This window comes from Cyclopterus lumpus, chromosome 21, assembly GCF_009769545.1.
Source record: "Cyclopterus lumpus isolate fCycLum1 chromosome 21, fCycLum1.pri, whole genome shotgun sequence".
Taxonomy (NCBI): domain Eukaryota; kingdom Metazoa; phylum Chordata; class Actinopteri; order Perciformes; family Cyclopteridae; genus Cyclopterus; species Cyclopterus lumpus.
The window spans coordinates 10,838,052-10,853,194 of NC_046986.1; the positions used below are offsets into that span (position 1 = coordinate 10,838,052).

General features: G+C 40.9%; 1 protein-coding gene across 1 annotated transcript in view; it reads right to left on the reverse strand.

Moving 5' to 3' along the window:
• rapgef4 (Rap guanine nucleotide exchange factor (GEF) 4) overlaps positions 1-13,646 on the reverse strand; it is a 32,575-nt gene extending 18,929 nt beyond the window's left edge. Inside the window, exons 1-4 of the mRNA XM_034561347.1 lie at positions 13,579-13,646; positions 9,920-10,062; positions 9,718-9,806; positions 9,051-9,197 (exon numbers count right to left, since the gene is read on the reverse strand). Coding sequence (XP_034417238.1) covers positions 9,051-9,197; positions 9,718-9,806; positions 9,920-10,062; positions 13,579-13,646 — 447 coding nt within the window. The remainder of the gene's footprint in view (positions 1-9,050; positions 9,198-9,717; positions 9,807-9,919; positions 10,063-13,578) is intronic.
• Positions 13,647-15,143: the final 1,497 nt, after the last annotated feature.

Genomic DNA, 15,143 nt, shown 5'->3' on the forward strand with positions numbered 1-15,143 from the left:
TATTGGCATATCTCACTGCTCAGGGGCGTCACCCTCCTGAACCTGCTGGCCCCTCTACCCGACCTCGGAATGACAACATTTCAAGTCACAATATAACCACCCCTGGCTGTGATCTGTGCAGCTATACCTCCCGAAGTCTTTCACTGTACACATCAACATTTACCGACAAATGGACAGTCAATAGTTATAAGGCACAACAAACAAACAATGGGACTCCCAGACAGAACGTCCTTTTTGTATTAGCAGTACAAATGATTCTGACTGCCACCTGTGTAAAGCACGGATAAACCTTGAGGCGTGTTCAACTGTGTGAAATAATCTGTCACGACATCCAGACAACAAGCACAATGGTGTAGTCACACTGGTTATAGCGTCAATCTGTGTATACAGAATAAACATAATAATCGACCACAATCTCTTTCATCTCTCTTTCATTGATTTACTCTGAGCAACTGACAGGTGTTACAAACAGTTGCATGATAAAAAAAAGAAGTCACATCCAGGATTTACAACAGAAGGTAGTTGATCCCTAAAGGCATCTTAAAAATCCCTTTAGAAGGATTTCAACCTCACATTAAATCCATCACAATTAGTAAGAGATAGCCTATTTTAGTAGAAGAACCAATAAATCGTTTTATTTCTCACATAGCTTAAAAGAATATGACTGAGAGTGATAAAAAAACATTTGGACATAAAAATAATATAGTAAAACATTAAACAACAGAATTGTGTTGAATGTGATAAATTATTAGCAAGTGCACAAATAAGGCAAACATGACAAACAAATATGCCAGCCGGACATGTGAATCAGGCAAATTCAGAATAATTATAATCAATAAAAAATCACTGCATCATAGTGAAATTAGCTAAATTCTTCCATTCCATTATTGCCCCAGAATCCAACAGAGTATTGATTTAGTGGCTTCCAATATCTGACATCTCACTCCTACAATTTGAAGCTTGATGACGGGATGTTTCTTACTTAACTCCTTTTGTTTGACTTCTCTCCTTTTAAGCACTATTTTGTCAAATATCCAGATATCTTTTTTTTATTGATTACTCATTTTAATGACTCAAACAGGAAAATGTCACGCCCATCCAAAAAGTGCTCAAACTGACAGACAACAGCCACAGATAAGTGGGAGTGATGCTGCGTCCCATTTACCCCAGAAATCGTAAGTTGGAGCTGGGAATAAAGTCCCATCCGAGATGACTGCATTCCAGTCCAACATGTAGGAACATTTTGCTCCAGCAAGGTTGGCAGTTGTTAGCAATACTCGTTGCATTACGCCGGTATTTTGAGCATACAAACACCGTAGCAATGTGTCCACATGATAAAAGTTGGGGCACCCATTTTGGATTTTAAGGTCAGGGTTTTTGTTGTTTGTCCAACTTTCTGGGTGAAACAAACAATTTAAATAACTAATATTACTAGACTAATAATCATGTAAATGTAGAGTTTTCAGACATCTCAGAGTCATTTGTGCTTATTATCCTGCATTCATCATCACACAGCTTTTATCCTAACATGAAAAGGAGGTTTGTGTCATTCGGTATTCCTGCTGTAAAGCTAGGTCAACTGTTTACACTAATATGCTCTCATACACTGACTTCACCGTTCTTACATATCTCTTAACCCTGTCTTCCACTAATAATGTGTATTTTTTTCCCCCATACACCTTGTCTATGAAAACAGTAAAGTCCGTAACCTTGGAGTGAGTCCATATCTATATCGGATGCATATTGTTGCTTTCAAGAGCTCACAGATGAGTTTAGTCTTATCTGTGTCAGAATAACACATCAGCGAAGATATAAACCATCTCAGTGCTCCTCCTCTGTTGTTCATGCTTGACCACATTATTGCATGAATGCACTGCTGTATTTTGAAACATTCACCCAAGATGACATAACCCACATAGTGCAAACTGTTCTCAAAGCAGTCACTGATTATTGTGAATTCTGACAGGCACACTTCAGGCCAATTCTCTGAAACAATTGGGAGTTTCTCTTTCCCTCTGCTATGTCTGATTTCCTAAAGCTAAAACAGAGTATAAATTCAAAATGTTCCTACTTTTGACAATTGGATTGCAAATTCTGAATTTACAGATAGTTCCGCAACACCAGCAAAAAACACTCTGGACGAATTCCTATACCCAGCATTTCTTTCACTTTCCCCATAAATATCACAGTGCTTCTCATGAAACAAATGCATTGGATCATTCAAAGGTTTGGCAAAGATTACCTAAAGCTGCTACCAGCGTCCCATGCAGCCTATTATTGTTGTTAATGACTGGAAGGTCCTCCACACCTTCTTAATCCAGGTGTTAACAAACACTCCAAGCATGTAAATCCAGTCCTAAGAGTCATGGGTCACATCGAGCATGGTCCAGCATGATCCAGCAGCTCCGTCACCACAGCCTGGACGCCACTCTGAGAGCAGAGTGAGCAGAGGGAGCCAAGTGTGTCCAACCAGCAGAGAGACAGTCAGTCTTCTGAGCAGCAGTTGCTAGGTGATTACTTAACTCCCGTCACTGAGCACACTGGAGAGCATACAGTATCCTCTCTCTCTCTCTCTCTCTCTCTCTCTCTCAAGCCTTAGCTAAACTTCACACAAAATACAGTAGCAGTTGCTGTGTTAAAGTTTCACAGGATCCAGAATATCCGATGTATATAAAATCAATATTTAGGAAATGTATCTGCAGCTTTCATCAACGTATAGCCCCTCAGGGAGATATCTCCTCTGTGAACACACCGGCAGAATTGAGTTACATAAACGTGTGTATTTTCTTTTGTACCTCCAATCCAACTCTAAAATGTAAAGACAGTAGTCCACCATCCAGTATGGGGTTCCTATCCCTGAGCTTCTTCTTCTCAAGGACAGAAACCAGATGGCATCTTATCTTTGACCTTGTTAAGTTTCCAATCCACAAGACAGCTGCATTGAACTGCCTGAGAATTTTCAAACCAAGAAATGAATCACACCATCAAGAGCTTAATAATATGTATGACTCCCCAACATTACACATTTGTCTCATTTTAACGATACTTTAATTAATAAGTTTCTCAAGTGTTTTCAATGCGTAGCTTTATAGATCTTTATATTATGTTGTTGTTTTTATATTATCAATTCTAGGCTGTATGTAACGGGGCTGTAACAGTTAATAAAGGATACCATACAGTGATGGGTCATAAAATACTAATTACTAATACTAATACTAATTGAGTACAATTTAACAAAAATTACAAGCAGTTATATACAACATATTTAATCAGTATTGCAAAAAATTCTAACAGATACATTAACACATTTGGTGTTTACGTATATTTAAAAGTGCTTAATTAAAAATTCAGAACACATCTATCATGTGTCGCAGACTGGAAGCTAACAGCATAAACAGTGCAAACAACCTCAACAGTGCTAACAGAGGTTACCTGCAGGGGACTCGGAGGCAAGTCCTCCACTGGCAAAATTATGAAGGCTCTGATTGGCTAGTACTTATTGCCTTTGTTTGTAGGAATGGTTAGGTATAGGCCTGGGTTAGGGTTAGGGTTAGGGTTAGAGGAACTGGTTAGTAGGGTAAGGTAAAAAAAAGCACGTCAACAAAGCACTGAGAAGCTTAGCTTACAAAACACACACAGTGTGTCACAGTGACTTCATGCTCTGCTTCGATAGACATTACTCCATTATATCTTTACATTGCAAATAGTTGTTTGCTTATTAATGCTCTGAATGTCAAACAGAAGTTCAGACATAAATTGCCATCACAGTGATTTTGAGTCAAGAGATAAAGACGGGGAATGGATGTAACTAAAAACAGAGAGACGGGGCTGAGCAGGTGTGGACATGGTTCACTAACTCGCCATGTCAAATCTGACTCCGTCACTTTACACTCTGGACTGAAAAAAACTGACCCAACAGCTTAGCTGCTACACTTTCAGGAACACCATTTTATGGGAAATTATGTCTTATGCATGGTCATATGGTCATTATTATGGTCATTATGTCTTATGCATGGTCATCCTGAATTTGATGGAATAACAATTTGTATTATACAGGAACAAATGTAAGACAAGGCAATTTTCTAAAATGTATTTTGGATGTCAATATGATGGACTGGGTCACTGGAGAGAGACTATATTTCATTTGTCAATGCCAAATCAAATTTGGCATTGAAATTGATTCACGGTTGTTGTTGTTGTTGTTGTTGTTTTTTACATCAATTGCATCTGCTCCTCCATGCTGTGGTTTAACTTGAAGATACTAAACTATTTGTCACATGAGCAAACACATAAACAAGGCAACGATATGGAAGATGAAAGCTAAGAATCTAGTTTTTGTGTGCCAGCTGAATGATTTTAATCCAGCAATGTTCTTCCTACTGGACACTTTATTCTGCACAACAGAAATGTTTGGGCTTTTTGTGAGTTTACAGTCGCTGTAACTCTATACTTCATGCTATATCTTTCTATCTAGTTGATCTACTTTGATCTAAATCATAAAGTCTTACATAAATCCTGTAAAAGCTTTTACAACAACAAATAGTACTTTGAGCTGATAACAAACAATCTGCATGACTGGTTGGGTTTTATTTTCCAGGTTGGAGTTCATTACGTCATCTTTTGATCACGTAATGACTGTGTGAGCAGAGATAATGGAATAAAACAGAAATGTGTTGATGTAATGTTCCTGCCCTTTCGGTACACATATCTGCTGTGACTCCGAACGTGGATGTGGCATCCAACTTGGATGCTGAACCACCAGAGGATCCATGTGGCCTTGCTTTTCCAACCCCTCTCCACCCAACCCTCAGACACCAGAGGGCACGCAGCGGCCCTGCCACTTCCTGTTCATCAGCCTTCTCTACTGGCTGCTAACCAGACACACCAAATCCCACCCACCCAGTCTCTCAGCTCAGCACCAAACAGATATCGGAGCCTAAACATGCCTGCAAAATACTTACAGTCAAAATGATCTACACACAATGTAACTCAAAGCATGTGCGTTGCATATCAAACTGTCCTCCTCAGTTGTGTAATTTGTCACATATAATCCAATATATCCGAGCTTCCGGATAATGGAAGCATGTCTATTCAGGCCACATGCAGGATGACGTAACTGGACAAGAGTTGTCTTATGACCCTTCAAACTAAAATCACAACTGCGTTGTTTCAATCACAGAGCCCATCGGAAGCAGGAAACAAAGGGGAAAGAAAATTGATGATCAGGCCGAGCTTTGGGTGGCGTGCCCGAGTGTGCTGAGCTCGGCTCATGTCTGCTCTGTTAAACAAACAGCGCGCTGCACGTGTGGCATGCATGAGTGGTACCCATAGACACTAATTCGTGCACTTGTCATATGTTATAGTCACGCGCAAGAAACATGGAAACAAACATAAATACATAACCTCAAATGTAAGGAACAATTACATATTTTACGAAAAGGAGGGCAAACTGGAGACAGATTCACACTGAATAATTGACTTGGACAGGGCAATTATTAGGGCAATGCTGGGCTCAGTCTGATATAGTTTTTTTATAGGACAGATCTGTGTGGGAGGAAGAAGGAGGAGGAGGTGTGTATTTTAGGGCTTCCTCATGGCATCAATAAAGGGAGTCATTCTCTGTTCATCCTGGTGTCCAGGGCCGTAAGCAATTAAAGTACTTGTCTCATGCAGCTCTTGATTTATCATGCACCATAACATGTATTTCAACTTTAATAAAGCCAGTGTGATGTAGATAGACTTCATTTATTTAAACAGCCAGAAAGACATCCAGGGAAGCGTTGGCGGCAGTTTGGGCCCACGGAGCATCAGGACAAGCAGAACAAGTCTGATGTCTATTCCCACTAGTAACAAAATACTACATAAACAATTGTACTGCATTGCGGCAATACTGGGAGGAATAAATGTGCACCAGTGCCAGGTAGAATCATTTGGTAAAACTGTTGCACGAACAACACATTGTAAAATACTGGGAGCTAAAGTAAAGAGTATCTGTCAACGAGCTGATTATGTAAATGTTGACTTCAGTCACAGCTTGACCACCTCGCAAGGCAAAGCCAGCACATCTAACAACAAAAGCTCCATTTATTGATGCGGATGCTGTACATGGTCAATTATTTGTGGGTGAAGTATATCTAGAAGCAATACTGAGGGCAAATAGAGAGCATTTCTCATTTGGAGAACCTGTACTGTATTTGAAACAAACAAGTTGTACGACTTGGTGTAATAATAAAGGTTTATTTACCTTGTAGTCCAGACCATCTAAACTGAGACCGAGACCAAAGGCTACTGAGACCAAGACAAGACCAGGACTTTGAGGGGTTGAGACAAAGTCAAGACCAGACCATTGTCCATCACTGCATGACACGTGACACTAAAATGTGAGACATGCAAATCATAGACACTCCTCAAATTGATCTGAAAGATCCACATTCCCATAAAAACAAATGAAGATCCCTCTTCATTCACCTCTGTACTGTGAATGGGTGTATGCACAAGTGTACCATGAGAAATGTCTTGACGAAAAATAATCAAAAAGCATTGCAGAGGTGAATTTTACTATTTTTTTTATGAGCAATCACAGTCATGATGTTAATAAATAAATCAGACAATATACACTCAGTCTTGACCAGTTTTGAAAACAAAAACTGAATCCTCTTTGTCTGAGACCGAATGGAAATGCAGTCCCTTCTGAGACGAGAAGTGTGCATAGTGTTGTTGTACATTGTTTAACTGCTTGACAAATTAATTCCCTGAAGAATCAATTCACAGTGTTTGAGCACAAGATGTTTTCAACATGTAACACGTCACACGTTGTGTAAGTTGCATACTGGATCATGAATGGCTCATAAACAAGTTGTGATGTCATTAATTTTTGTGTAGAAGTCAGATGCACACAGAGAAAGTTTCCCTCCTCAGCTGATGAATGTGTCAAACTTCTGTACAGTGAAGGTCAAACATCCAAGAATCAAAACACATTCTTGAGTTGATGAGGGCTTTAACATGATACAGTGGGTGGATAACACAGATAAAAATGTGATTCTCCAACATTAGTCCCTTAAGAGATAGAAAAGATTATATATGATTTTTCCAACGGTGTGAACCAAATTATTGAAATCTTAATCTCCAGAGACTACCATGCAGTTTGAATAGATGGAACTCTTCATTGAGTTCATATTTGCCATGGGTCCTAATTTAAAAAACATTTTTTTATGAAATGAATTGCATAATTTTTGATGTTGAGAAAAAGAAATCTTAAAATAGTTTAAAGATTTTACAATTAACAAAACTGCAGCTGCACTATTTAAAATGTGTGATATGAAGGGGGTGTTTGCTCCTTCATAACTAGATTATACACATAACAACGCAGCCATGCCAGATGCTTTCCAAAGAAAAGCAGCTCCATAATATGAGCTGCATCCAAACGCAGTCGCTTCACAGTGCGTCGATACATCACAAAACAACCGAGACCAGAGAGCTCTTATCTTAAGGACAAGAAATGACAACATGGCCGTCAGAACCAGAAGCCATCAAATCTCATCTGAAACACACCTGACTCAAGATGTCGTCTGAGGGCAGAGGTGAAACGTGTAGCCTAGTAGTACTTCCACGTTAAGGATCCGGTCACGCTGCTGCTGGCCAGTACGCTGACACAGACACACATCCCATAATCTAACAGCCCCTTGTGCCCTTTGGTCCCAGAGGAAATGGGTTGTCTCTCTCAGTAAACCAGTCCATTGCAGTGGCTCAAGCAGACAGAGACCAGGGGCTCCGCGCACCATGACATCAAACAACTACCGTGCAGGAGATGGAGGGATGGGTGTTGCATGGTGACCAACCATATACCCTCCATATACACCATATAAGTATCTTGTTACGATCAATCTAATATTTATAGTTTGTGAATTTCCGGTTTGTCCTGACACAGTGAGATATACTTCGATACTATTACGGTAGGTTATCTGAGTAGTTGGTCTGTGTGTGTTGAGGGACTGAACGCACACACAATTAAGACACCAGTAAACACCAAACCAGAATGAACCTTTTCCTCTTCAGCGCTGCACTTCCATCTAGTGGTCAGGAACTGTAAACCTTCCACTCCCCGATGAGACCATTTATGTTGTGGAGTGCTTACATACAAACTTGGGAGCATGACAGTAGAAGTGGACGGCTCACGATATTCCTGCACGGGAGGGGGGGGAGCAACAATAAATGAACAATCCAACCTCCACTTGTCCACAAGATACGCCACGGATCGCCACCTACGCTTTGGCTTGTGCGTGGCTAAATTCGTCACAGTTTTTAAATTCAACCTTTCAATTGCAACAAGAACAAACTAAGACAGGTGGCTGATGCGTTCAGCAGCCCCCTCAGTGAGGTCAGAAATTAAAGGATGAATGGACAGTGACGCAAGCTGCCTCTAAGCTACCCACTTGGCTGTTAAGGATCTCCTTTATGTCTAAAATTGTTGACATTAACAATGAAAAAAAGAGTCAAATCTTTACTGAAAATATGTATAAATAGCCGCATTTACCTGTTGGTGGTTGATTTTACATATAGAATTACCGTTTCATTACAGCCTCATAATCAGGCTGAATTAGGTTTTCACTTTTCACATTATTTGATTTAAAAGGGATGGAGTCAACAGAGATCCAGAGATCAGGCGCCCGGCTAGTTTCATTCAAGAAAAGGCCGTTAAACGCATCCTTGTCATTTTTGTTTTAAGAAATGTGAATACTTTACGTAATGTCTCTAATTTGAGTCCTGTGACTAAAGGGTTTAATTGTATTTCAGAACCTAGTGCTGAACTACTGCGTTAAATATGTCCTGTTGTTTGTTTTGCTGACCATCAGTGTTTAGGGTTTCGTGTATCTGTAACAGACATTAAAGGTCCCTTAAAAAAAAACATGCTTGGACATATTTTGCTCGCAGCTCTTTCAGATCTCGCAACACGAGCATCGACCGTGAGTTAATCTCGGAGATGTGTAACAAGCTGCAATGTAGCCGGAGAATGATTGTAGTATGATTCAAGTACAGATGGATGTACTCACCTCCCACAGAGACCTGAACTCCCTTTGCTCAATGCGTAGGAGCTCACTGAATTCCTGTGTGACAATAGTGGCGTGCCGGGGTGTGTTATCCAAAATCGACTCCCCAAATGCCGTGCCAGTGCCCAGCGTGCATATAGTAACAGCATCCTGCAAAAGAAACAGAGAGGGTGCTTTAGATGGATCATTATTCTATAAGGATACAAAATCCACCCAGACAAAGAACCTCTAAAATGCTAATGCTATGTCCTTATTCTGCTGGATGAATGGCCCTTTTTGAGGCACTTGCGGAGCACTGATCAGATCACTTTCAAAGGCAACAGGCAATCACCTGAACACTTGTGTTAGATAGATGGACGCTCTCCAATCTGTAGAGAAATTACTTCAATCAGCACCCAAACAAACTGACTGAGGTGCATGAAGCTGCGCTATTAAAAAAGAATCAGTAATGTCCCCTAATGTAATAAGCAAAATGTTCTTTACAGCCTACACTTCAAACAAGCTGGAGGTTGGATGTAAATTCTGAATGTGATGCATTTCAAGTGCACCTTAACTGACAAAATCATTCAAATATTCTTAGATAGATTGTACAATCTAGAACATTATGCAGCTTTAATCCCACATTTTGTAAATTAGCATATCAAATGACCATTCATTTAATCAGTCGTACCTGATAACTTGATGTCTCTGACACTTTCACATCCAGTGAACCAGAAAGCACGGCATACCAGCTGGTGCCAATGTCTCCTTGGCGATACACTAAAAAACAGAACAGTTTTTAAAAAAGAAACATGTTTTAAAAAAAGAAACATCCTTCTATTTTGGTGCCCGATATACAATATGAGCCCTTTGGAGCATGTATGTGGACCTACAGGTGATGCCTTTCTCCAAGCACTCATAGAATCCACACAGGCAAATCTGCTGCAGCAAACTCGGCTGGAATCTTTCGAAGGCCTTCACGCTTTTCAGACGTGCCAGGATTATGTCAACATCTTCTCCAGAGCGCTCTGCTGGTCTGGAGAAATAATAAAGAAAGGGGACATTGTACAGGTAATGGGAAAAATAAAGTTACATAAGGCACCTTAAAAGGCTGCAGAGCTTGAGTAGGCAACAGTGCATCTTGGCCTGGATTCTGAAAACACCTGTAGCTCTGCAGGAGAGATGTGACACCAATGTATCCCTGAGGAACACTGTCCTCTGGTTTCCTGTTACAGCTCTTGTGTTTTTTTTCAACAGCAGCAGCCTGGACAGAAGGTCAGAATTCACAACAGCACTCTGTTGTAGTCATCCTGAACTTAGACAATAAAGTGTAAACACATGTAAAATGGTAACAAAATTAATTTTACAATTACAATGTATCACTTCCTGTGCTGTACTGCAGCTTCATGGCAGGATAATCGAGCTTCAGTCAAGAAGAGTCGCTTTCCGCACACTGTGCTATCTTTCCTTTTCTTTCTTTTTCAACTCAGAGGGGACTTCACACTTTTCATTACAACGATCAGATTTCGCCACAACTTGTGTGAGCCAATAATCTCGTTAGTCATATATGAAACGATGACCTGTCTAAAGACTAACATACCTCTTTAACTTTTCCAATTGTCTGCATAATCTAATAATGATAATCTGTATATTGTAACATTCTCAATCCTTAATCAAAGTATACGGGACATTGAACATCTTGTGAAGAAGCTGTTTTTATATTTTCGAAATAGGATGTACATGTTTGCCAGAAATAAACTTGGCTACATTGTGTTTTGGACAATGGTGATGTTGTCTTTGAGTGTAAACTCTGCTAATATGTAATATTCTAACGCAGACCTTCAGAAACCTTCAGTTGTGTTCCTACAAATGGTTCTCTTACCAGGTTACACAGGCCCTACGCTCCTTTGCTCCCTTGACTTGAAATAATCTGCAGACCATTCTACATTTTGATAATAAAGTCCCCTTGGAAAAATTGAAAGCCAAGTTAAAAATCCATGTCGATGAGAAATGCAACTACTTTGTTTGAGCTGAATTTAGTCTCTTCTTTGTATGTATTTCCTGTCCGTTGTGTTTTATTTGTATTTAAACTGTGACTAGTGTGCTGTCTTGGCAAGGTCTCCCTCCTAATTAAAGGTTGAGAATGGGTCATTCTGCAGGGTCTTATGTTTAAGTGTTCACAGTAAAGTCTATATTTCTCTATGAAAAGTTGCGCAGAGCTTTGCACATGATTGAAACCAAGCTGCTCACTGATCATTTGTTTCCAGTGGATACAGATATTTACATAAGGATAGAATTGCTTAAAGTAACTCTATACATTGTTGTTTATCACATTGAGCTCGAACAATGTGAAGGACCTAAATTATGGCAGAAAATGCTAATCACGTTCATATCACCACAGATCAGTGTGTGTTATATCCCTCTCAATCCTCTCTTGCCTGTATCACACGGCCCCAAATTTGTTACACTGAATCTGAAGCCTCTGATGTAACATGTGGGTGGTTGTACTGAAGCTTATATCACCTTTGAATCCATATTCATCCTTTCAAAAATCAAACTAAACAGTATCAATGATTCAGAAAGGGAAACAGGTGCCTATTTCACCGCTGCAGCAATCCTCTGACTTAATGTAGCTCAGAAAATTGTTTATTGTACTATATTATCAGTACAATAAAGGTGTTATCACCAAGCTTCACCGTGTAGTCCCTGGCAACCTTTCAACTCACAGTAGTCACATTAAAGTGTTTCTTGCACTCATCGTGATTGGACTACAATCCTACTTTGTTTTTTACTTGTACATACAGAATTAAGTGCCCATATTTGCCTACATGGTTTCATTACTGCGTACTTTGCACACAGTGAACAAAGCAACAGAGAGATGAGTGGGAGCATGAGTTTCAAAGCCAAGGTGTCGTTTTGGAAAACAACCAAGTCAACAAAAATAAGTTTTCAAAAGGTGCAAATTTAGTGTCCACCTAAGGACAGAATGTTTTCATCACAGGGCAGCTTCTTGCAGTATGAACACTACAAACGGTTATGAATCTATATGTGTATAATTGACAGTTTGCTTAGCATGATACTTCAAAGAGTACAGAGACGCTCTGCATTCAACTGTGACAACAGAAACTGTTTAAACGACACCTTTGGTTATTGTACTATTTTTTGCAGTCCAATGACTTTTCAGATGGAGCGAGGAAACGCATGAAAACATTTGTGCACCTCACTTGACTTGCATTTCAGAATTAGCAACAGAACCATAAAGTGAAGCACATATGCCACAGGTATGTGCTCGGAAAAGGTGATTCATACAATAACCGTTTGATTTGCACGACACATGTGGCTTCTAGGACTAACCAGAGGAAATTACTGTGTAAACACGTCTGGCAGACTGCGTCACTTTGTTGTTTTAGCTGATGCACTTTGGACCTTTTCTTTGTCACAGCACCTCTTCATTTAAACCTGAGCTATGTGTCCAACATATAACTGTTGCATCAGAGTGTGTGATTTAAATGTGTAAAATGTATATATTCCCACAACGAAATAAATCAATTTAAGTGTATACCAAGAACTTCATCACATGCATTTGTAGATAATAGGCATGTGCATTTCATTTGAGCAACACTGCACCTGTCAGTGATGCAAAATGATAATGACTCGTAAATATCTGAAAGACTATTACGTTTTTATAGCTTTAAAAATCCGGTGTTGTTATCGGATGACTTTTTAAAGCAAGACCTTTGCAGCTGCTTGGTGGTTTAATAACTTCTCTGGCAGGTGTTCATGCAGTATAGTTTCAGCTGCTGGTCAAGTGCTCTCCAGGGATTTGGGACAGAAAGTAAAGCTATACTTTATACCTCAGGTATAGCTCAAAATAGCATAATCATGATCAGAGCTATCCAGATGGTAAGTTAAATATTCTAATGGCTTATTGAATTTTGGTTTCACGACTAATCGCGTCGTATTAAAACACACACATCTGCTGGGCCATTATGCTGAATTGTATTATTATATCACATAATGTGTCAACTAATCAGGTAGCCCATGGCGTGTGGATTAAGCAATAGCATTATTGTGGCTCATTTTCTGCTTATTACAGAGAACATAATGACAAGGGACCTTCGTTGTCTTTTTGAAACTTCTCCTTGCTCTCCTCTCGAATCTATGGAACACATTTAAGTGAGTAACTGAAACTAAATATAGTCGGTGGTGAAAAATATATTTTCATAGCATATCAAACGTATTTATTTAGTTGTTATAGCTTTGTTCCAATATTTCACCGGTCTTTTAGTTTGACCAGAGCGACAGTTGCACGTGTCCTGATATGAACGCAATAACCGTATGTATGTGCGTTCAAAGATGCCCCAATTAAAACTCATTAAATATTTATTCCGTTGGGAAATAATTTTAAAAAACTCCAGAGGCAACAATGTTTCAATTCAGCTACTAACACAGCGCCCAGCTCTGGGAGACGGAAAACAAATCGCGCTGTTATTCCGTCACTAGTCGCTCGCACAGCAGCCTAAAATGACTTGTCAAGACGTTTTATTAATACCTCTTATCCAGACAAATAATCCACTCGACAGATTCTGACGAATGTGAAGAAGTGTGCGCTGCTACCATCTTGAGATCCTGCTGCTGCTGCTGCTGCTGCGGAGATGGAGAGGGCTGGACCACAACACTTCATCTGCCTTCACTCATCGTGCTGACAGTCGGTGTGTCCCTGCTGCTGCTGCTGCTGCTGCTGCTGGTGATGATGATGATGATGATGATGATGATGATGATAATGATGCTGCTGCGGATCGGTTCTTACCTGACCAGCACCAACAGGAAATGCAATAGGGTTGAACGTGAAGCCAGTAAAAGCAGGAGGTTAATGAAGCTCCGTTTGTTTGGATGAAAAAAACGTGGCTAATTTCTCAAATACAACAATACATCACGTCTTCACTGAAGTTGCTTAGAGAGGTGTTCACTTCACTTCTGGGTATTTCTGGAAGCTTTCGTGCGTAGTGCTGTTGGACTGTATAAACTGGGAGGTGTGTCTTATATTTTGTTCAAACTTGTTTTGTCTATAGCCTCAGTGAGCCTCAGTAAGGACAAAACAAAATTACTTTTAGCATAACCAAATACATTACAAATCGTCATGAAGTTAGCATGTATTACAGGGCTGTTGTATGTCAGCTGGGATAGGCTCCAGCGCCCCCGCGACCCTAATGAGGATAAGCGGTATTGAAAATGGATGGATGGATGGATGGATAGTTGTTTCTCTGTGGACCTAATACATCCATCCATCCATCCATCCATTATCACAGCGCTTATCCGGGGTCGGGTCGCGGTGGCAGCAGGTTCAGCAGGCCGACCCAGGCTTCCCTCTCACCCGCAGCACTTTCCAGCTCATTCTGGGGGATCCCGAAGGCGTTCCAAGGCCAGCCGGGAGATATAATCCCTCCAGCGTGTCCTCGGTCTTCCCCGGGGCCTCCTAACAGTTGGACGTGCCCGGAAAACCTCTAATGGGAGGCGTCCAGGAGGCATCCTAACTAGATGCCCGAACCACCTCAGCTTACTCCTTTCGACACGAAGGAGCAGCGACTCGACTCCAAGCTCCCCCCTGATGTCCGAGCTCCTTACCCTATCTCTAAGGCTGAGCCCGGCCACCCTACGGAGGAAGCTCATTTCGGCCGCTTGTATCCGAGATCTCGTTCTTTCGGTCACGACCCAGAGTTCGTGACCATATGTGAGGGTTGGAACGTAGACCGACCAGTAAATGGAGAGCTTTGCCTTCCGGCTCAGCTCCCTCTTCACTAAGACGGACCGGTACAGCGCCTGTTTTACTGCTGCAGCCGCACCGATCCGCCTATCGATCTCCCGCTCCACCTTACCCTCACTCGTGAACAAGACCCCGAGATACTTGAACTCCTTCGCTTGGGGTAGGCAGTTTGCCCCCACCTGGAGGGAGCAATCCGCCGGTTTCCGGCAGAGCACCATGGCCTCAGATTTGGAGGTGCTAACTCTCATCCCTGCCGCTTTGCACTCGGCTGCAAAACGCCCCAGTGAATGCTGGAGGTCACGGTCCGAGGAGGCAAACAGGACCACATCATCCGCAAACAGCAGAGAGGCGAT